Source organism: Cucurbita pepo, chromosome LG13 (assembly GCF_002806865.2).
Source record: "Cucurbita pepo subsp. pepo cultivar mu-cu-16 chromosome LG13, ASM280686v2, whole genome shotgun sequence".
Taxonomy (NCBI): Eukaryota; Viridiplantae; Streptophyta; class Magnoliopsida; order Cucurbitales; family Cucurbitaceae; genus Cucurbita; species Cucurbita pepo.
Window position 1 is genome coordinate 8,987,369 of NC_036650.1, and position 26,638 is coordinate 9,014,006.

The following is a 26,638-nucleotide window of genomic DNA, read 5'->3' on the forward strand; positions in this document are numbered from 1 at the left end:
AATATTATTGCGGATTCCTTACGGTTGAGTGGCAAGTTGGAGGTATGAGTTGGGGATGAGCATAAATTGGTAGTCCAATTGCGTTGGAACACGTGGTGTGTTGTAGAGCGATGGATGAAGAAGAATGGAGGGTGGATCATAAATGGCTCTTCGGGGATGGAAGAGGTGGTGGAGCTATTTGGTAATAAATTTGTGATTTCAATATCTACGGCCAACAACTTTATAGCTTTGTTTTTTAATGGGAAAATAAAATAAAATAAATAATTGCTTCATATGTCATGTCCTGTCCAAGTGGACCAAATAAAATGAGGGAAAATTAGTTGTGGTATCATTATGAAATTGTAATTATATTTGTTACCAATTACTTGTTTGCCTTGAAAACTACTTCTGAAAATAATAATTAACTTTAATTTATTTTATTATTTAAACCCTAAACTAAGATATCATAAACTGCTACAAACAGAAAACAGACAAAAAATACATATGTTTTTATAAAAAGAAAAAAGAAAGAACAATTAATAATTTCGCGTACCAAGATGTGTTTATTAAATATTATAAGGACTGAATAATAATGGAAATTAATGTTCCCATAAAAGGTCCAAATTAGCTGCCTTGAAAAAGAAAAGGAACGAAAATTAATGAAGGGGACAGATGGCAAAAATCTATAGGTGGAATCCACGTAGGAACGGATCTCATCGGTCATGGATAAATCTCAATTATTACCACTTTATTTGGGAATGGAATGGAATGGATGCCCTTCCGGCGTTCGGTTTCCACATCTTTCCTTCTCTTCCCAATCAAACCAATATATATATATATATATATAATATAGTTTTCCATAAAATTTTAATATTTGTGTGGTGATCTAAATTTTTTTATTTTGCGTCTAATAATGTTACTATTTATTTATCAATTATTCGATATAAAATATAGAAAAAAGAGGAAAATGTCAATTTATTTAGTTATTTATTCTTTCATGTAACATGCCACCTTCTAGCATCTATTATTATTGTTTTCATTATTATTTTAATGAAGATTTTAAAATTTGTGTTTTTTGGTGGGAGGAAATAGTCAAAATAATTAAAAAGCTATTTAAGACACATTTGTTTTATTTAATGAATAAATAAATTGTGTCCATGATTTACGGAATAACAGATTTAAAAGATTATCCATTTAAAAGATCGATCAATAAAAAGAAAATAAAAAAATAAAAAGATTTATGAGTTTGAACGGATTTCCACAGTCAATGGAGCACATAAAACGGTGCGTTTAGGAGAATACAGAAACATAAAGCATTTGTTTGTTTCTATATATTGGAACGACCAACTCTAAGTTGAACCCTATGCCATGAGGTGTTGAGTATACCTCTTAGGTTCCATATCTCTTCCACTCTTTCTGGCTGCACGTTTGCTGCCGAATCAACCTGCATTATCCAATTCAAACTCGCTTTATCTTTTCAATCAAACACATTTCTGTGCATCCACATCACACACTTACAGCTTTTGCAACAATTTCCGTGTTTTGTTCGACATCGAGCGTCACCTCGAAAAGCACCCATGCCCACTTGTCACTGCTCCGACTATCAGCAACGTATGGGACGCCAGTCTTCTGATATCTGGTGGCTTCGATCCAGCTTTTGCCTCCATCAACAGATATGTCTACTCTCTCTATTCCCCGCCCACCGCCCGACACTGCATAACCACTAACCGTAACCTGACATGCGTTTGAAGATCACAATTATATTTGTTTGTTCAACTACTTATCTAGCATAGCTCAACTGGTTAATGCATATGCTATCGTCCAAGAAGTTAGAAATTTGAATTCCAACGTACCCACGAACACAAAAGGAAAGACTATCAACATTATAACAGCAGGAAAGAAATATGATGCAAAAGAGATGAAAGCTAGATTATAATTATGCAGGTACAACAATATTCTCCAGGTTTTTCTGATTGACATGTCCCAGAACTTACAAATTTGTCGGGATGAACATATGCAATAGGAAATTCTTTGCATGAAGTAACATCTGTATGTTATCTTCCACTAAATTGAACTTGCGTACATAAATGGACTAACCTTTCCGGGCTTTATATGATCTACATCCTCCAAAGAACACATGACAGACTGCAATTCAGCAAGTTCAACAGCATTAGTCGGGTGAAATGGGACAGCGTCGCAACAGAGAATCGCCAACCCAAAAAAGTGTATATTCAAAATAAACGATGAGCGAGAACTGTTTTCTTTTGAGATCTCACATTGGTTGAAGAGGGAAACATTCCTTATAAGAGTGTGGAAACCTCTCCCTCATGACGCGCTAAAAGGGAAAGACCAAAAGGATAATATCTGCTATCGGTGGGCTTAGGTTGTTACAAATGGTATCAGAGCCTGACACGGGGTAGTGTGCTAATGTGGACGATGGGCCCCAGGGGTGAATTGTGAGATCCCACATTGGTTGGAGAGGGGAACGAAGCATTCTTTATAAGGGTGTGAAAATTTCTCCCTAGCCCCAAGGGAGGTGGATTGTGCGATCCAACATCAGTTGGAGAAGGGAACGAAGCATTCCTTATAAGAGAAAACTTCTCCCTAGCCCCCAAGGGGGTGGATTGTGAGATCCCACATTGGTTGGAGAGGGGAATGAAGCATTCCTTATAAGGGTGCGAAAACTTCTCCCTAGCTCCCAAGGGGGTGGATGGTGAGATTCCACATTGATTAGAGAGGTGAACGAAGCATGCATTCCTTAGAAGAGTGTGAAAACTTCCCTAGTAGACGCGTTTTAAAACCTTATGGGAAAGCCGGAAAAGAAAAGCTCAAAGATGACAATATCGGCTAGCGGTGGGCTTGGACGGTTACATTTCTAATGTTCATCATGAAGGCAAAAACCAAAGAAAAAAGCAGGAGCCTTTGATAAAAACCTGAACAGGGAAATCCATTTGAGGCCTCCTAGTCGTCCAATCAATATTATCCCAATTTACGGAAGGAGGAAACATTTTGTAGTCTTTCTGCATAAAGAAACCCTGCAAAGCAATGCCATGAACTCCATTATGAAGGAAGGCAATTTCTTGAGTGAAAAAAATCAAACACATTTCCTACCTGGCTTTCCTCTGCAATCATGCTAATAGAATCAAGCCATTTAACAGAACGAGCACCAATAACACCAGGGATAACCACACGCAACGGATACCCATGATCTCGATTAAGAGGCTTCCGTGAAGAAGTAAAAAATAGTAAGAATAGTATAGTAGAACAATAAGCAACGTAACAGCATAACATTGAGGAGTTTAAGCACCAAAACTTACTTCTCCATTCATTTCATAAGCAAGGAGAACATCTGCTTCAGGATTTGAAGCGTGGCTCAGTGGAATGGATGCCTTGTATGGACCTCCCTTTTCTTCCTGTACTTGATAATCATAGCAACCAAAATCATTCCTCCAACTAAAGCAAAATCAAGAACATTATTAACATCTTCATCAATGACATGTCCTCTTTTACTCTCATGTTCTTTGGAAAAGAACATCTAAATAGGTCAACGTTGTACCTTGCATCTATCAATGCTCACAAACTCAACATGTTTTCCACCTTTTTGTGTACTATAGCTGAGCTTCGGTATTCCAACAAGTTCAAGAACATCAGCCAATTTAGCACCACCCCACACAGCTGTAAGATTCAAAACAACTTTTTTCAAAAAGATGAATTTTATAAGCTAACACATCTAAAACGCTGGCTGATTCATGTTGCATACCATTTCCTAAAGCTGAAACATCCCAGCCAACTCCCTTCACTGTTCTGGTTTTGCTCATCGCGGTCCTTCGATTACCAGCACACTATGTCCACGCATGCCAAATGGTGTCAATTATAATCAAGCATCGCGTTATGGAAACTACTCTCAAACCTCGTAGTTTTGATTTAGATATTCCAACACCAGGCAAAGAAGAAATTCTTGCAACTTATGCCTACTTATGAGAATACCTGTAAAGTGGCAGTGACATTGTACTTTGGAAGCATCCTGTAACATGATAACAATCTTAGGTTCTCTTTGAAACATGTTAATGCACACAGTTAAAGTATGTTGGAATTTGCATGAAGAAAAGGAAATGCTCTTTAAATCCAAAATTCCACAGCTCACCTGATATCTTTCATGAACAGCTCCTTTGGGTTTTCTATTAGGCCATTTAAAGAAACAGAATACCTACAATGAAAACGAAAGTGAACAGATATAAGAACATTTGCAGAAAAGAAAAAAGAGAGAGAAAGGGAAACCTTTCAATATCATCCACTAATGGAACAGGGCCATGATTTCTCTTGTAAAAGAAATCTACGGGGGTCACATAAGACGAAATCAGGGCGGAGCGCGGTGGCTCTGCATTGAAGGGCTCCTGAGGCAGAGATATTCATAACAAATTTTACCAAAACGAAATGAATGAAACCCAAATAATGAAATTGCGAAGAACCCCAGAGAAAATCAAATAATTTCAGACTACGAGAAAACGAGTGCGATTCCGGGAACAAAAGAAAATTCCCATAGAGATGGCAGAAGGAAGATGCTTACCTTGGCGTTGATTCGGAGACATGGGTGACGAAGTGGCTCTTGCGAGTAATCTGAGGGTGCAGTTAATCCAGGCATCTTCTCACTCTTTTAGGAGCACAAAAGATATTCAGCGATGTGTGAGAGAATGGCAGTTCTCAGAAGATGGCAATCAATTTCGTGAAGATGACTAGATGTCGCAACGAGTGCTCGTAAAATTAACCGACAACGATAAAATTTTACGTGGACACTCTTTGGAGTTCGATGATCCTGAGTTGTCGCTTTTGCCAAATCTGTGTGGCTTTGGGTATGTTCTCGATCCTTTTAGCCCACTGTTTCACTTTTTTTTTATTTTTTAATTATGTTTGGTCAATCCGGTTTTTAACTCCTTGGTTAGAGATGAGAAAAGATAGAAACTTTATAACGAAATTAGAAATTAAAACTCGTTAATATATGAATGAAAACTTTTTCTTATGTATATTCCAAAACTTTAAAACTCGTTACAATAATATGGGAAACTAAGAATTAAATAGATCGGGGTGAAGTAATATACAAAAATTTAGTGACTAAGAAGTTGAGTCTGGAACAGCAGAATCAACAGAATCAACGGAATCAAGTAACTTAAATTTAAGGATCTTATGTACAGAAGCAACGGGCTTCAGATCCTTTCTAGGAGCTTGATTTGGTTCGACTGCTTTCTCCGAGCGACGATTTGTTTCAGATGGCACAGCTTCTTCTTCAACCATAGAGACTTCCTCTACAATAGGGAACACAGACTTTCAGTGTAAACATTTTTTAATCTTCAAAGAACAAATACAAAACTTGCTTTAAGGTTTAGGAATCAAATGGTTTCATTTCCTTTAAAATTTACTCACCTTCAGCAAAGGTAAGACATGTACCTATGGTTTCTTCATATTCTCCAATCTACAAAAGAGAGAGACAATAATGGCAGGAGATTATACATTATGGTTCTGCTGCAGTGCTCTAGGTGTAGAGATTGTATCTTTTATTAACAACTCACCATCTTAATTTTGTCGCAGATAGTTAAGATTGGATTCATGGTGTCCAAACCCTGCAAAACAAATTAATCAAAATTCACATAAACCATACAGATTAGCTCGCAGAGAAATATTCAGTACTTGAAATTAGAGTGGATCAGAAAGATACATACAGATAGAACATATGGGGCATTGGGTGGGATGTCAAGCAGCGATACATCCCCCAGGTCAAGCAATACATATTCTTCCTCGCCATCAGAGGCAGAATCAATTGCAGCTTTCTCCATGTTCCTCACAGATACCTCTGAAAAACTAAATTGAAATCGTTAGCGGCTTAGTGATGCTAGTAATATCAACTAAAGCTTTTGGCTAACCCCTGTTTTCCTACCAAATAATAGAATGCAAAGGAGATAACAAAACCCTAAGGAATATGATTTTTATTTTAAAATCCCGCTTCAGATGTGGACTTATATAAAAAACCTGTTTCCAATTATACACAATAAGATTTTTTTTTTACAAATTTCATAATTTACGCCTTCAAAGAAACTCAACAGCATTCAAAAAAAAAAAAAAAAAAAAAANAAAAAAAAAAAACGAAGTAGAACCAACTTTATCAGCTCAAATCTCTAATGTAAGTAGAACTCGTACTAAACGTACCAATGCCGAGAAAATTAAGAAGCTTCAACAGAGCAAGGACGGCACACAAAATCAGTAAAGGGAAGTTTATTACCCGAAGGAAATTCAGGCCTTCGTTTACTGGAATTCCAATCGAATTTGTTCCTCGGGGATGTCGATGGGTTCGGTGTGGAATTTGAACTCCGTTCGAGTGAAATAGCAGACGCAAAGGATCTTTCCAGTATTGTCGTAAACGGCGTCTATTTGATCGAGAGAGAGTGGAAATTGATTCTAGGGCTTCTCGTTTTTGAAGTCGATGAAGATTTCTGGGATATAGAGAAGCTTACGGAGAAAATCCCGAAAGGGGGAGGAAGAAGGAAATAGTGCAAGAGCTGGAGTTTTAAGATTGCCTCGCTCTTTAAATTTTGGGCCGGCCGGACCGGGCCGGACCAGTCCATACGAAAGAAACCTTTTTTACAAAAACAATAGGTGTATGGTTGGCTCGTGTGTGCTTCTGCTAGCCACGTCTCTGCCCCGTGGCTTTGGTTTTATAGATGATTTGTCACGTGAGTACCCACATTTTCATATTTATTATTTAAAAAATATATATGTTTATTTTCGTAATCAGAAAATGAGTTATTGGTTGAAACGGCGCCAATTTAATGTAAAAAATATTTATTTTAAATTCCACCCGAATCGTATCATGAAATCTTCCACAATCCCCAAATTGCCCTTCCTTCTCATTCATTCCCTTCTCCCGCAAGCTTCCTGCAAAATTTCAAAATCTCCCGCTCCAATTTCTTTTTGGATTTACCAACTTCTCTTTAATCTTCCTTCCCCTCCCTCTCGCTTATATATAATCTCATCCATTAGTAGTCCAATCAATCAATCAATCCATCCATCCATCCATCAATTTTCCCAATCATCTCTTTCAATCCTTCGATCAAGGATTTGTAACCATGCCTGCAATTTCAGAGGAGCCGTTGCTCGCCCCGAACCCCGATAGATTCTGTATGTTCCCCATTGAATACCCTCAGATTTGGGAAATGTATAAGAAAGCCGTTGCCTCCTTCTGGACCGCCGAGGAGGTTGATCTCTCTCAGGATCTTCGTCATTGGGAAGCTCTCACCGCCGATGAGAAGCATTTCATCAAACATGTTCTGGCCTTCTTTGCCGCTTCCGATGGCATTGTTCTGGAGAATCTCGCCGGCCGGTTCATGAAGGAGGTTCAGGTTGCGGAGGCGAGGGCGTTCTACGGCTTCCAAATAGCAATTGAGAATATTCACTCCGAGATGTACAGTTTGTTGCTCGAAACCTACATCAAGGACTCTGTCGAGAAGAACAGGTTGTTCCATGCCATAGAGACTGTACCTTGCATCACGAAGAAGGCCGAGTGGGCGCTCAATTGGATCGACGGATCCGAGTCCTTTGCAGAGCGGTTGATAGCATTCGCCTGCGTGGAAGGCATCTTCTTCTCCGGAAGTTTCTGCGCTATATTCTGGTTGAAGAAACGCGGGCTAATGCCTGGATTGACATTTTCGAACGAATTGATATCTCGAGACGAAGGCCTGCACTGCGATTTCGCGTGCTTGTTATACTCGCTGATGAGGAAGAAGCTGAGCGAGGAGAAAGTGCAGGGGATCGTCCGGGAGGCAGTGGATATTGAGAGGGAATTCGTTTGTGAGGCATTGCCGTGCGCGCTGGTGGGGATGAATGGCGATCTGATGAGTGAGTACATCGAGTTCGTGGCAGATCGGCTGCTGGTAGCCCTAGGGCACAGCAAGATTTACAATGTGCAGAACCCGTTCGATTGGATGGAACTGATATCGCTGCAGGGGAAAACAAACTTCTTCGAGAAGAGGGTGGGAGATTATCAGAAGGCATCTGTGATGTCGAGCTTGGATGGGATCGGAGGGATACATGAGTTCAAGATGGATGAGGATTTTTAGAAGATACGATACCCTTCTCTCTATAACACCCACTCTGTATTTATTTCTTACTTCTGTTTCTGCAAATTTCATGTTTGATAATGATAGTGCCTGTCGTTTCTTCATTCCTAAGAAGCTTGCACCTTTAGGGAATCATGTATTCTAAATTATTCACAAGAAATAGAAGCACTTTAGCATTTCACTACTCTCCTAATACTCATTGATCTCATTCTTCATTTTTAATTTCTAAAGTTTCCAAATTCAAATTCTATGCTCAGTTACCCAAGTGTCAGAATTTAGATTCGACACTTAGATCGCTTTGACATTCACCCGTATTCCATGAGACACTCACCCGTATTCCATGAGACACTATTGTGTTACTTACTCCTTGCTTCTAAGAATGAAAGACTATTTTCACTCCTTGCGATATGAATAAGTTACTCCTTACTTTTAAAAGTGATAACTACTTCCACTCTCAAGTTAATTGAGTCTTTTATCCTTATTTACTTAGTTCAAAATGGACTATTGAGTGTTTCAGAATATCTAGGGGCAAGAAGTAGAACAAGAGCGACTATTGGTAATTGCGAATAATAATGAAACACGTTCCTGTGAGGAATGTGGCAAATTATATGTGCACAACTAAAGAAGTGAAGCTAGAGAAGCAGACCTTCTTCCTGCAAGATCATCAGGGCTTTTAAACAAGCAGTGATTGAAGTGCTGCCTATTGAAATCAGCAAACTGGATTGGTTTCTGTAGCATCAGTGGAAGCTAATACTAATTGGGGTTGAGCAATAGTGCCTTCCTTTCTTGCTTTCTTGCGCTCTCTTTGCAGCCTGAAATACTCCCTCTTCCTTGCTCTATAGCTGTTTGGATTCTCAGGCTGCACTTCTCTTGGGTACACACTCACCTGCAATCAAATACATACATCTCAGTTTTGTGTTCATTCTTGCAAGCTATCTTGAAAGGTCCAGATTCGAAGTGAAACCTTCTTCTTGTCAGGTCCATACTTCTCGAATTTTACAAGCCCGTCAATCAATGAGAAAATTGTATGGTCCTTGCCAAGCCCCACATTCTTTCCGGCATGGAACTGAAATCATTTGTACAAAAACAGACACCATGGAACTCAATTACAAAACAATCGATGTATGTTCGTAAATTAGGAATGCCCTAAACAATGTGCGGAACGAGCACCAACTTCTCAACATATAATTTTCAAAATCGAATTGGAAAATGATTTGGGACTGAGAAACTACCTTGGTTCCACGCTGACGAACGATGATAGAACCAGGCTTGGCAACCTGATCGCCGTAGATTTTAACGCCAAGCCTCTGGCCCTTAGAATCTCGGCCGTTCTTCGTGCTTCCAGCTCCCTTCTTGTGCGCATTTTCAATGGTTAAAGGGAATCTGTTAGGGAACGAGACGGAGAGCTTGGGAGGCAGTTGAATAGATCCGAAATCGCCTTTGAAGAAAGAGGAAGAAGAAGAAGAGGCCAGAGAGAGGCCTCTGAATGCGCCAATTAGGTTTAAACTCATGGCTGCAACAGGGATTTCCTCGGCTCCTGAAGATTGGAACAGTGAAGCGAATACAAGAAATCGACAGAATTAGTTGATTGAGAAAAAGAAATGGATATGGAGGAGGGGAAGAGACAGAGAGGGAGCGAACGCGAACCTTATCCTTAGAACCACAACCACAACCAGAACCTCCCCAAGCCAGCGAATGGGAATCTTGGACCGGCTGGGTTCGCTTGTATGCACTTGTATTCACGCCAACTATCAAATTTAAACCGCCTTCATTTAGTGGTTCCGTGCCACCACAATGGCTAGCATCCAAATGGCTAGCATCCAAAGAGTCCTCTAACCAGCACGTGAGTATCAAATAGATGTTTAATAACTTTAATTAATCTCAAATAATGATATAAAAAGAAAATATATATTAAAATTAAATATTATAGAATATTAAGCTACTTCCATTAAAAAAAATTCATCTCGCAAAACTACATGCGCACACATACATACGTGTGTATATATAAATACACGAATAATACTTTAATTGTTAGTTGGATTATGGGTATTATTTTATTTAAAATTAAAATCCTTCCCTTAGTGAAAGTCAACTAAACTAAAAATGAAATGTTCAAATCATCTAACATGGAAAGGAACTAACCCACTAACTTGTCCATGGCCTAGTTCGATCATAAATAGTAATCATTCTTATGTCTGTTTTCTTCTGTGAAAATGTGAAATGGAACCATTCTTTACATAAATGTGAAAACCTCTATCGGGGGATACTTTTTAAAGCCTTGAAGAAAAATCAGAACGGAAAACTCAAAAAGGTCAATATTTGCTAACCGTGAGATATTTTAAAACTATGAACTTGATGATGATATGTAACAGGCAAAAACGGATAATATTTGCTAGTATATAAGAAAGAAACATTGTAGGAGAAGGCTCCCCAAAACGAACAATATCTGCTATTCTACGAGAAGGCTTGGTCCACCAGGAATGTTCCTAACCTATTAAACGGGTTTTAATGTTAAATTTCGTATATCTACTTAGTCGTACATTTGACGGATCCCCTTAAATATGTGAAAAATGTATTAAATAATTAAAAATAATGGAAATTAGTTAGGAAGGAGTTTGATTTGTTAATATCACGAGTTTTGAAATTTTCTTATCCCAAGTTGATGGTAATAAATTGCAATATTATTAAAATTTTCCATTTCTTACCACTTCCAACATTTGACTTTAAGTTGAGAAAACAATGGTTTCACGCGCACGGAAGTTGAATATTATAAATGTCATTTTCATGCATTCTTGCAAGGAACCCGAATTACCTAAACTAAACCCTAAACAAATTATGATTCACAGCAATAATATAAACCAAACCCATTTTTGTAGAATAATACTAATGTGGATTGACCCCAACAACTCAATCGTCACCGCCTTGTTTACTCTCTCTTTTCAAAAATCTTAGCTTGACCAAGTTCATACACCCCATCCTCCTCTTCCACACCTTATATATGCTGAAGGGATGCCGGATCTTAGTAGAAGTTACACAAACCAATTAGGCGGCCATGGCCATGGGAGCTTTGTGGAGGGCTTTGGTTCTGGCTGTGCTTCTTGTGGCGGCTACTGTCGAGAGAACAGACGCACAATTAGTAGAGAATTTCTACGCCTCCACTTGTCCCAACGTGGAGCAAATCGTTACACAAGCTGTTCAAAACAAGTTTGATCAAACCTTCGTCACCGTCCCTGCAACTTTGCGACTCTTCTTCCATGATTGCTTCGTTGAGGTGCTTCTTCTAACTTGATCATCCCCTAAATTAGTCAACAACTTGATCTCTGCTTAATAGAAGCTTATTTGTTTACTAATGAGTATAGGGTTGTGATGCTTCGGTGTTGATAGCATCTCCCAATGGGGATGCAGAGAAAGATGCTAAAGACAATATTTCATTAGCAGGGGATGGATTTGACACGGTTATTAAAGCTAAACAAGCGGTTGAAAGTGCTTGTCCTGGTGTTGTCTCTTGTGCTGACGTTTTGGCTCTTGCAACTAGAGATGTCGTTAATTTGGTACGATTTTTTAAATCAATGGATGAAAAAATATTTTAAAAGAAAATTCAGACATTTCACTAAAAATTATTGATTTATTGTCCTCGTGTTTCAGGCAGGGGGCCCACTGTACAGCGTGGAACTAGGACGTCGAGATGGGCTAATTTCCCGAGCATCCCGAGTGGCCGGAAACTTACCGGAGCCATTCTTCGATCTGGACCAACTGGTCAACATGTTCGCCGCTCACAACCTGACCCTCATCGACATGATCGCCCTCTCCGGAGCCCACACCTTGGGCTTCTCCCACTGCGACCGTTTCTCCAACCGTCTCTACTCCTTTTCCCCTTCGTCTCCGGTGGACCCGTCGTTGGACCCCGGCTACGCGCAGCAGCTAATGGATGCGTGTCCGCGGAACGTGGATCCCAGCATAGCCATAGACATGGATCCTATAACCCCTCGGACCTTCGACAACGTTTACTACCAGAACCTTATCGCCGGCAAGGGCCTCTTCACTGCCGACCAGATTCTGTTCACGGAGTCCGAATCCCAGCCGACAGTCCGCAGCTTCGCCACCAATGGGGCGGAGTTTAATGCTGCGTTTATCAACGCCATGACCAAGATGGGTCGGATTGGAGTTAAGACTGGTAATGATGGTGAAATTCGAATCGATTGCAGTGCCTTTAATTCCTAATTTTTGTTGCTCATCATGTGATGAACTCGAAAGATAAGTTATGGTCATGTAACAAGTTGTTTCCTATTCTGTTCTGTCTTTTTGTATGAAAATTTGTTGGTATAGAAAATAAACAACATATAATGATTAAAAAAAACATAACTATTGTGTCTGTCAAGAACATGTAGCAAAGCTCGAATAAATGCATAGCATATTTTGTATTTACTGATGAATAATGGTGAAATCTAGTTTACACAAAGCGAGGACGAACGAGATTTTCCATAGAGGTTGTAGTAAACACCCCTGGTCCGGTGAACCAAAACCAAACTTAAGATGCCTGCAATGGCGCAGAAAACAGCCATTATCATACAAGTTAGAGAGAAACATATGGTGCCCACGCACTTGAGCGGTCCATTGGAGCTCTGCAGCTGTGAGAGATGATTGAGAGCTTGCTTCTCTGCTTCCTTATCATAGATACTGCTCGTGATTAACCCAGAAAATATCAAAGATCCCATGGGAGTAGAGAGAGTGATGAAGTTGTATAAAGCAGCAAACTTTTTCAACCCAAACAATTCAGAGGCAGTAGCAGGCACAATTGCCCAGTGAGCCCCGTACCCGAGCCCTGTTATGAGAGTTCCAATGTACATTGCTCCAGGCCATCCCATTCCGATGAAGAGATGTCCAAATATCATAAGGAGTTGCGCAATCGCCATTGCAATAGGTCTTGGATAAGCATAATCTCTGTTGAACAAAATGATAGTAAGATATAATATAATGATATTTTATGGTGTAACGGTCCAAGCTCAAGTCCTCCGCTAGCAATTAGCGTCTTTTTTTAGACGTTTCATGCCTCTATAAGGAATGCATCTTTAAAACGCGTCTGCTAGGGAGAGATTTTCACGCCCTTATAAGAAATGTTTCGTTGCCTTCTCCAACCGAGGTGGGATCTCACAATCCTCCCTCCTTGAGAGCCCAGTGTTTTCGCTGACACACCGCTCAGTGTCGGGCTCTTATACTATTTGCAACCGCCCAAGCCCCCTGCTAATAGGTATTGTCTCTCTGCGCTTTCCCTTTTACGGTTCCCCTCAAGGTTTTAAAACGTGTCTACTAGGGAGAGAGTCTAGCCCTACTCCAACCAGTGCCTCGTACCGTTCGGTGACTGGCTCTGATGTTATTTATAACAGCTTAAGCCCACCGCTAGCAAATATTGTACATTGTTATAAGGAATATTTCATTCCCTTCTCCAACCGGGATGGGATCTCAGCTTTTAAGACAACTAAAATAAATTTTGTACCTGACAGCAATCTCAGAGAGGTAGCCACCACCAACACGGCCGAGGAAGTTCCATATGCTGATGAGGGACACAAAAATATGTGTATTATCATAGCCTAAGGACTCGCTCATCTGTCCGAGGTTATCGATCACGGTCAATCCAGTCCCAGAACCAAGGAGATGGGAGAGAAATATAAGCCAAAAGTCTGCTTTGATTAAAGCTTGACCCAAAGTGAAATCTTCCCCTCTACGTGGACCCTTCCTCCTCTGCACTCTTACTGCTCCTTCTGCAGCTGCTTGCAAGAGTTTTGCTTGCAACTGAGCAATGCGTTTTTGTCTCTCTGATGCAGGAACTGAGTCCTCTACTTCTGATTTTTCATCTTCCACCTCACTTAATATCACTTCATTACCATCTGCTTCAGATGTAGCAGGTTCCTGTCTGTGTAACGGTTGTAGGAGAGCCTCTTGCTCAGCATATGTTGTCGTCTCTGAGCTCAAAGTCGACGCCACCGGAATCAAAAAGGGAATAAGAAGGATGACAAACATAACAGCAGTAAAAATGGCTATCACAGTGGAGCTCAAGGTAACAAGATCCTCAACAAGCATGACACCCATCAAATATGCAGCCAAGAGGAGGCAGACGCCATAAACAGTAGTAAAGCTCATGGCGTCAGACCGCCGCACTTGCCTATGGCCGGCAACAGGTTTGATAAAAAACATCAAGCCAATAGCCACCAGTGCAGGACCTACTGCAATCATGAATATAAGATCGGCTGAATCAGGAGAATGCATGATTGCATATATCTGAGTCAAGATTGCACCGCTTAAACCAGCAAAGCCTTTCAAAATCCCAACCACAGGACCCCTGCTTTTTGGAAAGTTTTGTACGCAAGAAACCAGAGAAACTGTATTGAAGTAAGTCTCCCCATTCGTTCCCACAAATACAAGAATGCACATCTGCACAATCATATTCATACATGACTAAACAAAACTGGCAAAACAGGGGGAATAGCTTAACAATTTGTTCTTCAAAGGACTTTTCAATAGCTTCAATCAACATAGATATTCAGCAAATCTGTTGAATATTCAATAAAATTGCTTCTATAATCTTAGAGACAATTTATCAAACAGATAATGTGCTTCCTGCTGCATTTTTTTTTTTACAGAATCCTATCAAGGTTTGAATATGGATATAACACTCTACCTATCTAAAGACGATGATTCATACCCATTCGATTAAAAGAAAAGAGGAGGAGACTGAAAACTTACAGCCCAGAGAGGCAAAACGGGAGCTCGACCAGTGACGATGAGCCAAATCCAACCATACCCGACAAAGTTACTGATAGCACCGACCAACAGAGTTGCCCAGAAGGGCAATATCTCCAACAAGGTTCCAGCTAGAGTACCGACACTATCCCCAAGGTCTTTCGCCACACCGAGCCGCGCAATTTGCCTCTGACTGTAACTCAAATTGGTTTTGATCACCGGCGATATGCTTCCGAAAAGATACCCGATTCCCGCGCAAGATTGAACCCATATTGCAGCCACAAAAACCAACCACCTATTGTTCAAAAATCCCACAAGTTTCTCATTACACATACCCATCAATGCCCAGAAACCCGACTCTCTCCGATTTTACGTCCGTCCCAAAATTTGGCTGCCAAAGAGGTAACTCTGGAATCGAAACGGACCCTTATGGGAATGATAAGGAGGGGTGGATTGATAGAGATAGGGTGGCAACATAAACATGGATCTCTTCGACTATTAATACGCAAAATCCCCGCCATGGCGCGCACTCTGTTCTGTTAGGCACACAAACAAGAAACTTAGAATTGGATATGGCTACGGCGATTCAAATTAGAAGATGACAACAAAGCGGGGATCATCTACCAGAAATGACAACGAAACAAATCGATCGTCTACCAGAACTGTCACCATCTTAAGAGTTACCATTTGTCCATTTCATACGGGAACGACGATCCAATTTCAAATATAGAATAAGGAACTTGGTAACTCGACCGTTATTTTATTTTATTTTATTGAATGGTACGAATTATATTTTTTTATTTTATGGAGCCTGACTAACAAATAGTCGATATGTCCGAGTGGTTAAGGAGACAGACTTGAAATCTGTTGGGCTTCGCCCGCGCAGGTTCGAACCCTGCTGTCGACGAATATTTTACTAAATTTCTTTTTTGCATCTTGGGTTGAAAATGATATTTACAGTTTTGATTTGAAGTATATATGGAAGTATGAAGAACACATTTTGTAAAGGTCATAATGATTGAATAGTAAGTCAAGAATAAAACATGAGAAACCAAAAATACACAGAAACAGAGAGTAAAGCCTATAGCCAATCCACTTAAGAACATGTGAATCTGAATAACTTCATTCGCTAACCTTCGTCTTTCCAACTCATCCCTCCACCACCATTCCTTTCTCCTCCTTTCTCCTTTACTTAATGCCGTCTTCCTCCTCTTCTACCTTCCTCATTTCCATTCCCTAGACTCTTCCTTGCCATGGCGGATTGGGGTCCGGTCTTTGTGGCGGTGGTGCTCTTCGTTCTCCTAACCCCCGGATTGCTCGTTCAGATGCCTGGGAAGAATCGCTTCATCGAGTTTGGGAACTTCCAGACCAGCGGAGTCTCCATTCTGGTTCATTCCGCTCTCTATTTTGCCTTGATCTGCATCTTCTTGCTGGCTGTTGGTGTTCATGTTTATATGGGCTCCTAATTCTAATTCTAATTCTAATCCTAATTCTATTTCTAATTCTGCACCTTTTGTGTAATCCTCTTTCTTTATTTCTTCCTAACTCTATCATCTGCTTCCATCTATACATCATTTTTTCTTTTTAATCTCTCTCTGTTTATAATCATCCTCTCAACTTTATCCTCTGTTCTTGAGGAATTTGATTCCTCAACTCGATGATTCGAGATTCGAGATTCGAGAAAGGGGATCGGATTTACCATAAAACTTTATTCTACGAATAAGTGACTTGCCTCAACTACGTGCATACCTAACTAAACTTTATTTTATTTTACATTCAAAACTAAGAACGTAGCAAAAATATTTTTAGGCGTGGTAATAAACTAGTCCCCCAAAAAGCACATATCGAATCAGTATGAATTTTAGACCTCCAGTTTTGATCAATAATCAAAATCTGAACACCTAATTTTAAAAAAATGGAGTTAATTAGAGATCTATCAGATGTTCAAAATAAACTAAATTCTGCTATGACTCAAACAAACAAAAAAAATTAATTAGAGTCTATGTCTGAGTATAGTACAAGATCATTCAAAATTTGAGAGAGTGCATCAACAAAATTTCAGGCGAGGAAAGTGAAATGAAAACTGAACTAAAAATCAAAGCATGAAGAAGAGATCTGAACTTGAAATTAAGCGGATGAGAGAATTTTTCATTCGATGAAGAGTAAGCAACATGAAAGTTCTTCAACTACAGATCACGAATCAACGAGAGAAATTAAGAAAAATTACATGGATGAAGCAGCAGCGTGATGTCGAAGGAAGAAGAAGAAGAAGAAGAAGCAGAGGTCTAAATGTAAATATGGAGGTTGAGCATAACAAGTAACAAAATAAGGAGCAGAAGAAAGACAACGGCATGAACAAAGATGGAAGCAAAACTGGTCTTCAAATTCATGAACTCGAGGGGGCGTTCCGATCCCGGCATCTGAATGATCATCCCTGGCGACAGAAACGCAAACAGAACCGAAGCGATCAATGGAGCTGCCAAATCATTCATTCTTGTGTTGTTCTTGTAAAAATGGGGGACGCACAGAATGCGTGAGTTTTAATGGTTAGAGAGGAATAAGAATTTTTGTAAAAGGTTTTACGGAGCTTCTCCACCATCCCCTTTTTATTCCATTTTCCTTGTAACTAACCCCACCCCATCACACATGGCGGGCGCGTTCATAATTATGTCCTCCACTCCAATTTCATTCCCAACCTCGTCTCAACCTTGACTATTTAAGAGGATGACCATAGATTTATGAGTAATAAATACATCTTCGTTAGTATGAAATCTTTTGAAAAAATTAAAAACAAAACCATAAGTGTCTATGCTTAAATTGGATGATATCGTAACATTGTGAAAGTTTATGATTTATAACATGGTATCATGGCCATAGTTTTAACTTAGTCATGTCAATAAAATTCTCAAACGTCAAACAATGAAGTTGTGAGTCTAGAAAAATGTAGTCAAAATGTTGTATTTTGTTCAATGGCTCCTTATGCCTCAAAGGAGGCTCTATAATATACTTTGTTGGAGCGGAGAATTGTTGGGAGAAGAGTCCACATCTTATACATAATAAATACATCTCTATTATTAAGAAGCCTCCCGGAGACATCAAAAGTAAAGTATGAGAGTTTATGTTCAAAGTGCACAATATTATACCATAGTGAAGGTTGAGAGAATTAAAAACGAAAATAATTGATATATATGGTTTTTTAAAATTAGAAATTATAATTTTCAGTCGAAATATGATATTTTAAAAATTAATAAATATTACCATTGAGATTTAGACTAGTGTATCCAATTATGTTGGACCAACTTTTAGCCCTTTTTTTTTACCTATTCATCGTGGAACAAGAATCATACCAAAAGATTTTATCTTCTTTTATGTTCCCATCCCTTAGCCTTTCGTTTAAATTATTAGTTTATTTTAATTTATTATTATTATTATATTAGTTTAGAATTAATTTAAACAAAATTGATAAAATGATAAACAATTTTTATTCAAGAAAATACATCATGGGTCGATTATTCACATTTCTAAATATTAATAGAAACTATTATAATTTTTCTAAAAAAATAAATTTAATTAAGCAAGAATTTGAAAATTATAGAGATTAAAATTTAAAAAAATATATATTAACACTTGAGAGGACGGAAGGTCCACGGCACAAATTTTGATGCAATTAAATGGTAAAAAAAGGCGCAGAAAAGCAAGAGCACATTGCACATAAATCCACATAATTTCAGGAGCAGGACCATCCCTTTTCCTTCCCGCTTATTCTGTAGTCGACCGCGACCGACCCGCCAATTCTGTGGGCCATCAACCCCCTGGCCCACGGGGGCCCATTTACCACTTCATTTACGAGCTCCTCAACAGAAAGTAATTATCTGCTACCGCCCGCACAGAATAAAATTCTTAAATAATTAATTTTAATCAGTACCTATCGCCACCAACCAGTGTCAATCTCGTAATTAACACCAACTTCTAGGAGATTCCCACGTTGTTCGAATCCAGAAATAAAGAGTGAACTCTGCTGAATTCAATTTCTCTTCTTCTTCTTCTTCTTCTTCTTCTTCTTCTTCTTCCCCATCGCGTTACTGCAAGACCAAGTCGCTTCACGTTTTGCTACTTTGGATATTTCTCTCTTTACGTCTAGTGAAGTACGAAATCTGGGAAAGGATGTCGGATTGGGCACCGGTAGTGATTGGAGTTGTACTGTTCGTACTGCTCTCTCCAGGGCTTCTGTTCCAGTTTCCGGGGAATAATCGACAGTTTGAGTTTGGGAGTATGAAGACCAACGGCAAGGCCATCGCCATTCACACGCTCATCTTCTTCATCCTTTACGCCGTCTTCATTCTCGCTCTCCGTATCCACATCTATACTGGCTGATCCGGTAACCTCTTATTCTCGTCTCTTTCCGTTTTCATTCGAGATTGTTACCAACTGGAGTTGCTGCAATCTTGGTGATGTTTGTGCCGCCTTGTGTTTTGTATTTCTTTTCGAGGCGGATCTTGTTTGATCTGTCTGGATTTGCGATTTGTGTATGTGTAGTCGGAGACTCGGAAGAGATAAAGGAATTTTGTTTGTTAATTTCGTTTTTACATACGCCTATCCCTCCATTGCTAGTATACATCCAACATTGGGCTCTGTAGCTACTCATGCTCATCGAGAAGCTTCTTTTTCTTTCCCTCTATTCTTTAGTTTCATAAATTTAACGCATCTCAAGTACAAGGTTACTCGTCTTAGCGCGGATAATCTGGTCAAATTTTTGTTGAAGTCTCATAGTGTAAGCAAGCTACTAGAGGGGTATGATCAATTAGTTTAGACAATAGAGAAGAATTTTGCTCAAAATATTCAAACAATGACCGCGAGAGTGTTCATTGAACTTTACCTTTCTTATTAACCCCCAAAAAGAATGGAAATTATAGATTACATTTAGACAGATTATTACAATATAGAAAGTTATTGTTGAAAGGGAAGAAGAGAACAAGAAATGGAGCAGAATAGGCAGAAGTATGCTGTAAGTCCTAGTGAAAAAGAAGCAATTCATTTGGCGAAGGTAGCCAAAGCAGATTATGAAGTTGTTAAACGTGTATGTGAATACCAATTGCGATGACCAATATGGTGAGTATGCAGAAGAATATGATGGCGTGCACCAAAATGGCAATCCCACTGGTGTTCATGTTCCCAAACTCCACCACCCTGATTCTGGCCGGCAACTGAAAAAGCAGCCCTGGCGACAGGAGAATGAAGAGCGCCACTGCTACCACAACCGGCCCCCAGTCTGCATTCATCTCTATCTAGAAGAAGAGGTGTGTTTTGAAGTATAAAGAGAATAGGATGAGTGTGAGCGAGAGAGAGAATTGAAGGTTGGAACTACCTGAAAGTAAAGAGGGGTTATAAGGGGGAATGAGTCTGTAGATTTGCTTAAGGAAGAAGGAGTTGAGGGGTTGGATGCCAAACTTGGGGAGAAAGAAGAAAAATGTTTATAATCGAAGGAAAGGTATGTGATGGGTCGATGAGAGTGGATCTGCTTTATGAAGATTGAAAGAAAAGGATTTGGATTTTCCTTCCTTCCAGTTCCAATGGAAATGCTCTCTTTTTTCTTGCTTTAGGGATGTGTGATGAAGGTGGAGCCTTTTGTTTAAAGAAATTGGATGTGTGTGCTAGTGTAAAGTTGTGTTTATCAGGCTTAGATTATTGAGAATGCTTTGTTGTTTGTTTGTTTCTTTACACCCAAAAGCTTAGAAGGATTGTCTTGTCATAAAGATGTTCAAAGCCTGTGGAATTCATTGCACCATGATGCAACTATGAATGTGATTTCATCAGGCAGATTGAAGTTCACACGCTTTGATTGGGTAATGAGCAGAATATTTTTGTTGTCGCATAATATCATATCTTGAAGATGGGGAAATAGCTTTATCTCTGTGCATTGCTTTTCAGATTTATCTGTTAACATATTGCTCTATTCTTTTCTTCGCCTCTGTAGGCAATCAAGACCACTCATCTTCTCTGGTGTGAATAGGAATCAATCAAATGATTATGAACATAGTGTTCAAATTTCTTTTCTCCCTCTTTTCTTCTCTTTTCATTTTTTGTAAGCCCACTCTTGCCTGTCTCTTGTTTTTATGCAACAACCACCTTTTTTGAGCAATTGAAAAATAGCTTTTAAATTTCAAGGGTCATGACAAAGAAGAAAGGGTAATGCCAGGAACAGGTAGTTTTAGGATTTTGAAAAGGAACATATTCTTTGAAGAAAAGGGATCACTACCAGTTTTAGCTGATTTTTATATAAACATCGTAGCCAATAAAATGATTCCACTTTGGTCGATTAGTCTTGCCACTTAATATTAATCTAAATGATTCCACCTACTATGTTTTTTTTTTTTCTTTGCACAAAAGAACAGAAGAATAAAGTGTCAATAATTGAGTCTATAATTTCACATTCTTAACTCCTATATATTTAATATCTAGATAGATTAAACAATCCCACAATCCGGGTTGCAACTGTATTAGCACCTAGCAAAATATATTATACATTTCTATTACGAACCTAATTTAGATAAAGAAAACACAGGAGAGGAGAATATATTTAGTTTTCACAAACAGAAATCATCACATAATATCCATTATATGGCAAAGCTTCTTCAATTGATTAAGCCCTCAAGTCTAAAGCGTTCTTGGACTGATGATATGTACATGGCAGCCTTCCGATCGATATGTTCGTCGACGAAACCCCCACCGCCTTGAGGGTTCCTAAAGTTGGCCTCGTGAACATTATTCATGGCTTGATCATGAACAACTCTTTGGTTCGATGGAGCCATCGCAGCCCTCTCCTGGCGATGAACCATAAATGAAACATGACTTGAACACGACGCTATACCTTCCCCATGGAGAGGGCCCAACATGCCCTTCACAAGGCCTCTTGCTCTACACCTTGCATCCATCTCTTTCTTGATCTGAGTTTTCTTCTTGCAGCGGGGGAGTGGGCTATTTATAATGAGGGAGCAAGTGATCTAGATTTTTATCTCATCTAATTCAGAGATGGATATGAGAGAATTTTGAGTGTATTCTATGGTGACCCACCAAGGGAAAAAACAAATATGTAGGAGCATAATATTCAGAAGATTATTGTTCTTACGAAGTAATACCGGTAAGATATGGATGGAGACCTTACTCTTTAATCAATTTAATATAGATTAATGTGTTATGATTATAGCCAAATAAAGGGTTAGATCTAATCTCTTGATTAATAAAATTTGTGCAATGGAGAATCCAATCTTCTGGACAAAGACAAAAGATCTTCTTCTACCTATTAATTAGAAGTTAATCATTGTTTCTATTTTTCTAATATGTTGGCAACTTTCTTTACTAAAATAGAACGTTAACATTTGTACATCTAATAACCTAATAATTAAATACCTAAATGTTCTAAGAATAATATCATTATAAAAATAAATGGAAGGAATATATGGAATTAATTAATTAATTAACTATTTTCATAATTTCTTTCAAGAAATCGGTTCTAGAAACACAGACAGATGGCGCACACATAGAGAATTAGATAATACACCACACTCACCTCTGTTTAACTATTTAAGAGAAAGTTGTGGAGTGTGGAGTTAGGCTATACCTTCGTGCAAGCCCAAAGAAAACAATATGTACAGATATATCAAATCAAAATCTGTTCAACCGTGTGTATCTTCAATTTGAGTGAATTTGAGAAACAAAATCGGACAAATGTTTCTGTTTGTGTGTTTACAAGCTAAGCTATTGGTAGATTGAAGCGAAGGTATTAAACTTCAAATTGGGGATTTTGACAAATTTTGATGCTTGAAAACGGCATTCAGCTTCAGCCCATTGGCCTGGCTCGTCGTCTCCGCTGAACGGATCCCATGGCCACCTTTGTTTCTGTTTCTAAGTTGTTCGTTGGCTGGAAACCAACCCCACTATCAAATTTACCTGCGCGCGACTCCTTCAGCAGGTATTCTATTCATATCACCACTGCAATCCTTCCATTTTCTTTCTCTTGTTTTTCGAACTCAAGCCATTGTTTCGTGACAACTCCTAATTAGCGTATTGTTTGTCACTTTTATTTGGCGTTTGCAGTTCGACTTCCCTAAGAACCAATTCTCTCTCAGTGAAATCCGATTACTCTTGCTTTGAAGTGAGTTACAATCTCTCAACTCTATCATTCACTGATTATTGCCTTCCTGTTGCCCTAATTGAGATTGACCCATTTGATTTCGTTACAATTTCTTCAATTTGGTGGAATGTGGATGTTATTGTGAAACTTGATTCGTACTACTAAGTCTGTTTGTGATATTTAAGGTTAGGGATTTAAGCTATCGACCTCCAGGGACCGAGCATTCTCTTCTCGACACAGTTAATTTTTCCCTTCGAGAGAAAAGGTACAATTTGCTGCTCTGGTTTCACAGTGTATTTTGGTGTAGTATACCGTGACGAGGGGTTCGAGCTTCGAGAGAAAATTTATCCCATACTCTCTAATGATGAACATGGATGGGAAAATGGTTGTAAAAGTTGGTGATTGAATAAATTATCTTTCTGAAGCCTAAAATTTTCTTGAGTTCTAGTAATTATATTACAGTTCACCCTGGCTAACCTGAATCAACTATCAAGGCACTTGTGAAGGACTTGTCTGTCCTCCCTTTTAGTAATAAAGGACGTTTCACCACATATCTCTAACATGGACTTCTTCCTAAGAGTTTATTAATGCTCACATATACCTCATTATCGTCCCCACATTACTCTCCTTTCTGTTGATTTATGCAGTTTCGGGTTAATTTTTGGACAGAGTGGAAGTGGGAAAACTACTTTATTGCAGGTTTAGCTATTTTCTTTGAAATTTTAATGTATTAGGCCTTCCCCTTACTTCTCTCATGCTCAATTGTTGATTTATTGTTTACGAGTATGTTAATCTTTCTTCCCGTTCTTGTTTAGCTTCTTGCAGGTCTGAGCAAACCAACTTCAGGTTCCATTTATGTCCAAAAGTACGGTAAAGATGACAAACCATGTCAGTCTTCTCAACCGTTAACCACTGATAGGGTTGGCATTGTCTTTCAATTTCCAGAGAGGTATCGTCCATTTTGGTTAGCCTTGATAAGACTAAAACTAGAAATGTGATTAAGGCTGCTTTAATCTCATAGAGTCGTGTGGCCTTTCTTTTTCATACATATCACCTCATTTTCCTGCTATTTATATCATTCCTTTGGATGGGAAACACTTATATTAATGAACAAAGTATGTAGGAAGGACTAGGTTTCCAACCCGAATGATCAGAACAAAGGAGCTTATAGAAGAACTCTTCCATTGGTCAAAAAGAAAAAAAAAGAAAAAAAAAAAAAGTGGAAAAAAACGAAACTTGTTAAAGAGGAAGTCATCTAGACACATTAATCCAGTCCTAAATTTCATTCTGCTCCTTACATTTCCCTCTATAAACCTTTCTTCTTTACTAATTTTTCAAGAAAATAAAAAACCAATAAATCTTCATCATTTATAGCTTATGAAATGATAAGTTACTGAAAATATTCTTTTGCTGAAGGTAGGTACTTTGTTGCAGACAACGTGCTTGATGAAGTCACATTTGGGTGGCCGCGGCAAAAGAGTGATGTTTATTTGAAACAGGACCTTGCCTTGAGACTCCAAAGAGCAATTAATTGGGTACTTTTGATCTTTCCCATCAACAGTTGATTACATTCTTTTTGTTATGTTGGCATACATGTTTTTTTATTATTTTATTATAATTATTATTATCGTGACGGATTGCTATATTCCTTTCCCTCGATGACGGTAGGTGGGATTAAATGGCATACCCTTGGACAAAGATCCTCACTCTCTCAGTGGTGGCTACAAGCGCCGTCTTGCCTTGGCAATCCAATTGGTAAGCCTAAACAACAAAATGAACTCATGCGAGGAATAGAATCTAGAGTACAAAAATTGTGCCTTTTATTTTAGGTCTAATCTAACAACATTTTAAGGTTAGATAAATTGAATAATTGATTATTGATGGAAAATATTGTCGACTCCACAATTTTAGTGGTAGTTGGGGTACTACTACATACATGATTTTTATTGCTAGCCTGGAGAAATAAATTAATGCTATTCTTGTTTCATCTGATTCTAGTTCCAAATTGTTTAGTTAAAATATAATTCGTTGTTCTATTTCTACCTCTCAAAATGCTTGTGTACCTGCTTTCTTAAACAGAACATATACATTGAATAAGTTATTTTTTTGCAGGTGCAGTTCCCAGATCTGTTATTACTGGATGAGCCTCTAGCTGGTCTTGGTATGATGATCAATTTCACGATCCTTATAAATATAATAGTATTGTCTAAAAACTGAAGAAGTTGAATGTCCCACAAACTTGGGGATTTGACAAAAAATGGGAAATCCAACTAAGGAAATTCTGGATCATTTAGTTCACGTATTTCGGTTGACTTGATGGCTTTTTTATCATTGAAATTCCAGGAACTTAAGGTCTTCACCTTTAGTATGTCATTAATCAAATCACAAGGCTAGAATGAATAGCTTCCACTTCAACTTGTTGTAAGCTATTCAAACTTGGGTTCTCATTTGCCCTTGGCTTTAAATTATGTTTAACAACAATTTCTGGGACCTAATGTTTTATTGGAATAATTTTCTATTGTTTTTATAAGGACTGGTTCATATCGCTTGGCATCTTGGCATACGAAGCTTTTTGAAATGTGGGATGTAATTTTGGCCTATGCTTTTGTTTAATGCCCTTTCATTCTTATATGATAGATTGGAAGGCTCGTGCTGATGTTGTGAAGCTTTTAAAGAATCTAAAGAAAGACTTAACTGTACTTGTCGTCAGCCATGATCTCAAGTTAGTCTCTGCTCTTTCACTCCCTCTTCCAGCTTTGTCTTAACTATTCTAGAATTTGAAATTTGTTAAGCTTCAAGTTTATTGCTCCAAACCTAATGCAACTACAGTTTTGCTTCTACCGAACAAAATCTGGTAAAAGAAAATTGACACTGCCATTCTCTTGCACTGTATGTTTAACCTGTTCTGATCTCATTTGATAAAGGTGTTCATGTTCACTCATTAATTCTGTGTGCCTTTCAGAGAGTTTGCTGGCTTGGTTGACTATTCATGGAGAATGGAAATGGGCGGTGTTCTTAGAGAAGAAGCTCTGCCTGTTTAATTTGTAACTTTTGACTATGCGTTCATGCTGTGAGTATAGTTTCCTGCTGCTATGGCTACTCTATTATTTTCTCTTGCTTCTTCCATTTCTGTTCACAAAAGCTTGCCACAGTCTGGTGACCAAGCTTGTGTTGGATTTTCTAAAATGAACTGTTCTTTATCTAGTCATGTAGGTATGAGAACTAAAATTTGTCAGTTTACCAGGAGGAGAATATCCATGTTTATACGTATGGTTTGACATTTTTGTACAGTTTCAACAAGATTCTTTCAGAAAAAGTGCCGTTGCATTACCTCTGGGAATAAATTCTCCTCATTTTGATGAAATCTTTTGTCTTTGCCTTGAATTTCCAGCATGGAATCAACCACAGCTGTGTACACAGGTGCAGTTTCATTCACGCTTTTGCGAGTCACTGCATCAACTCAAGGACCAAAACTAGTCGTAGATTCGCAAGTTTATGGTAACCAACCCATATTGAATTGCCTCTGTTTCTAATGGGGAATTTTTTGAATCGTTGTACATTCAATAATAGTATCAGAACTTTAAAACAACATATATGCCGTAACAATTTTGGACTCGAGTCTTTTTCCAAATCTTCAACTTACTAGACTTTGTTATTATTCATCTGCATTTTATTTTATATGAAA

General features: G+C 38.6%; 10 protein-coding genes and 1 non-coding gene across 19 annotated transcripts; 5 read left to right on the forward strand and 6 right to left on the reverse strand.

Annotated features, from left to right (window-relative positions):
* Positions 1-1,149: 1,149 nt before the first annotated feature.
* Positions 1,150-4,796, reverse strand: LOC111808743 (sulfite oxidase-like). The gene is made up of 12 exons (XM_023694894.1): positions 4,547-4,796; positions 4,258-4,373; positions 4,124-4,186; positions 3,967-4,003; positions 3,740-3,821; positions 3,536-3,654; positions 3,297-3,392; positions 3,091-3,201; positions 2,913-3,014; positions 2,077-2,124; positions 1,498-1,713; positions 1,150-1,423 (listed from the first exon to the last, which is right to left on the reverse strand). The coding sequence occupies exons 1-12, from the start codon at positions 4,619-4,621 to the stop codon at positions 1,307-1,309; spliced, it is 1,182 nt and encodes a 393-aa protein (XP_023550662.1). The 5' UTR covers positions 4,622-4,796; the 3' UTR covers positions 1,150-1,306.
* A 178-nt stretch (positions 4,797-4,974) lies between these two features.
* On the reverse strand, positions 4,975-6,557 carry LOC111808744. 5 transcript variants are annotated; one of them, XM_023694898.1, is made up of 5 exons: positions 6,251-6,557; positions 5,694-5,824; positions 5,544-5,594; positions 5,398-5,446; positions 4,975-5,279 (listed from the first exon to the last, which is right to left on the reverse strand). In XM_023694898.1, the coding sequence occupies exons 2-5, from the start codon at positions 5,805-5,807 to the stop codon at positions 5,089-5,091; spliced, it is 405 nt and encodes a 134-aa protein (XP_023550666.1). In that variant the 5' UTR covers positions 5,808-5,824; positions 6,251-6,557; the 3' UTR covers positions 4,975-5,088. The 5 variants fall into 5 exon arrangements, with proteins under 5 accessions (XP_023550666.1, XP_023550665.1, XP_023550664.1 ...); XM_023694897.1 differs by having other exon boundaries at positions 5,694-5,832; XM_023694896.1 differs by having other exon boundaries at positions 5,694-5,832; positions 6,178-6,557.
* Positions 6,558-6,827: 270 nt separating this feature from the next.
* On the forward strand, positions 6,828-8,270 carry LOC111808745 (ribonucleoside-diphosphate reductase small chain-like). Its single transcript, XM_023694900.1, has one exon. It carries the CDS (start codon positions 7,095-7,097, stop codon positions 8,082-8,084), a length of 990 nt encoding a protein of 329 aa, XP_023550668.1. The 5' UTR covers positions 6,828-7,094; the 3' UTR covers positions 8,085-8,270.
* Positions 8,271-8,617: 347 nt separating this feature from the next.
* LOC111808746 (50S ribosomal protein L27, chloroplastic) lies at positions 8,618-9,833 on the reverse strand. Of its 2 annotated transcripts, XM_023694903.1 has the most exons (4): positions 9,732-9,833; positions 9,317-9,621; positions 9,049-9,150; positions 8,618-8,970 (listed from the first exon to the last, which is right to left on the reverse strand). In XM_023694903.1, exons 2-4 carry the CDS (start codon positions 9,593-9,595, stop codon positions 8,794-8,796), a joined length of 558 nt encoding a protein of 185 aa, XP_023550671.1. In that variant the 5' UTR covers positions 9,596-9,621; positions 9,732-9,833; the 3' UTR covers positions 8,618-8,793. The 2 variants fall into 2 exon arrangements, with proteins under 2 accessions (XP_023550671.1, XP_023550670.1); XM_023694902.1 differs by lacking the exon at positions 9,732-9,833 and having other exon boundaries at positions 9,317-9,716.
* Positions 9,834-11,051: 1,218 nt separating this feature from the next.
* LOC111808748 (peroxidase 55-like) lies at positions 11,052-12,441 on the forward strand. Its single transcript, XM_023694905.1, has 3 exons — positions 11,052-11,355; positions 11,444-11,635; positions 11,730-12,441. Exons 1-3 carry the CDS (start codon positions 11,137-11,139, stop codon positions 12,303-12,305), a joined length of 987 nt encoding a protein of 328 aa, XP_023550673.1. The 5' UTR covers positions 11,052-11,136; the 3' UTR covers positions 12,306-12,441.
* A 37-nt stretch (positions 12,442-12,478) lies between these two features.
* LOC111808747 (protein NUCLEAR FUSION DEFECTIVE 4-like) lies at positions 12,479-15,356 on the reverse strand. The gene is made up of 3 exons (XM_023694904.1): positions 14,826-15,356; positions 13,579-14,513; positions 12,479-13,025 (listed from the first exon to the last, which is right to left on the reverse strand). Exons 1-3 carry the CDS (start codon positions 15,159-15,161, stop codon positions 12,530-12,532), a joined length of 1,767 nt encoding a protein of 588 aa, XP_023550672.1. The 5' UTR covers positions 15,162-15,356; the 3' UTR covers positions 12,479-12,529.
* A 291-nt stretch (positions 15,357-15,647) lies between these two features.
* On the forward strand, positions 15,648-15,729 carry TRNAS-UGA. Its single transcript has one exon. It is a non-coding gene; the product is annotated as a tRNA-Ser (tRNA).
* Positions 15,730-15,903: 174 nt separating this feature from the next.
* On the forward strand, positions 15,904-19,435 carry LOC111809330. Its single transcript, XM_023695772.1, has 3 exons — positions 15,904-16,286; positions 18,593-18,686; positions 18,830-19,435. The coding sequence occupies exons 1-3, from the start codon at positions 16,076-16,078 to the stop codon at positions 19,194-19,196; spliced, it is 672 nt and encodes a 223-aa protein (XP_023551540.1). The 5' UTR covers positions 15,904-16,075; the 3' UTR covers positions 19,197-19,435.
* On the reverse strand, positions 16,939-17,426 carry LOC111808750. The gene has a single exon (XM_023694907.1). It carries the CDS (start codon positions 17,312-17,314, stop codon positions 17,108-17,110), a length of 207 nt encoding a protein of 68 aa, XP_023550675.1. The 5' UTR covers positions 17,315-17,426; the 3' UTR covers positions 16,939-17,107.
* Positions 19,436-19,658: 223 nt separating the features above from the next.
* LOC111808749 lies at positions 19,659-20,790 on the reverse strand. The gene has a single exon (XM_023694906.1). The coding sequence runs from the start codon at positions 20,099-20,101 to the stop codon at positions 19,892-19,894; it is 210 nt and encodes a 69-aa protein (XP_023550674.1). The 5' UTR covers positions 20,102-20,790; the 3' UTR covers positions 19,659-19,891.
* Positions 20,791-22,520: 1,730 nt separating this feature from the next.
* Positions 22,521-26,611, forward strand: LOC111808751 (ABC transporter I family member 11, chloroplastic). 4 transcript variants are annotated; one of them, XR_002817124.1, is made up of 12 exons: positions 22,521-22,791; positions 22,917-22,974; positions 23,139-23,218; positions 23,601-23,652; positions 23,769-23,902; positions 24,374-24,488; positions 24,622-24,708; positions 25,066-25,114; positions 25,591-25,675; positions 25,916-26,023; positions 26,159-26,220; positions 26,345-26,611. XR_002817124.1 is itself a non-coding variant. In XM_023694909.1 (11 exons), exons 1-10 carry the CDS (start codon positions 22,703-22,705, stop codon positions 25,992-25,994), a joined length of 828 nt encoding a protein of 275 aa, XP_023550677.1. In that variant the 5' UTR covers positions 22,521-22,702; the 3' UTR covers positions 25,995-26,023; positions 26,245-26,611. The 4 variants fall into 4 exon arrangements, 2 of the variants coding, with proteins under 2 accessions (XP_023550677.1, XP_023550676.1); XR_002817122.1 differs by having other exon boundaries at positions 25,916-26,220; XM_023694909.1 differs by lacking the exon at positions 26,159-26,220 and having other exon boundaries at positions 26,245-26,611.
* Positions 26,612-26,638: the final 27 nt, after the last annotated feature.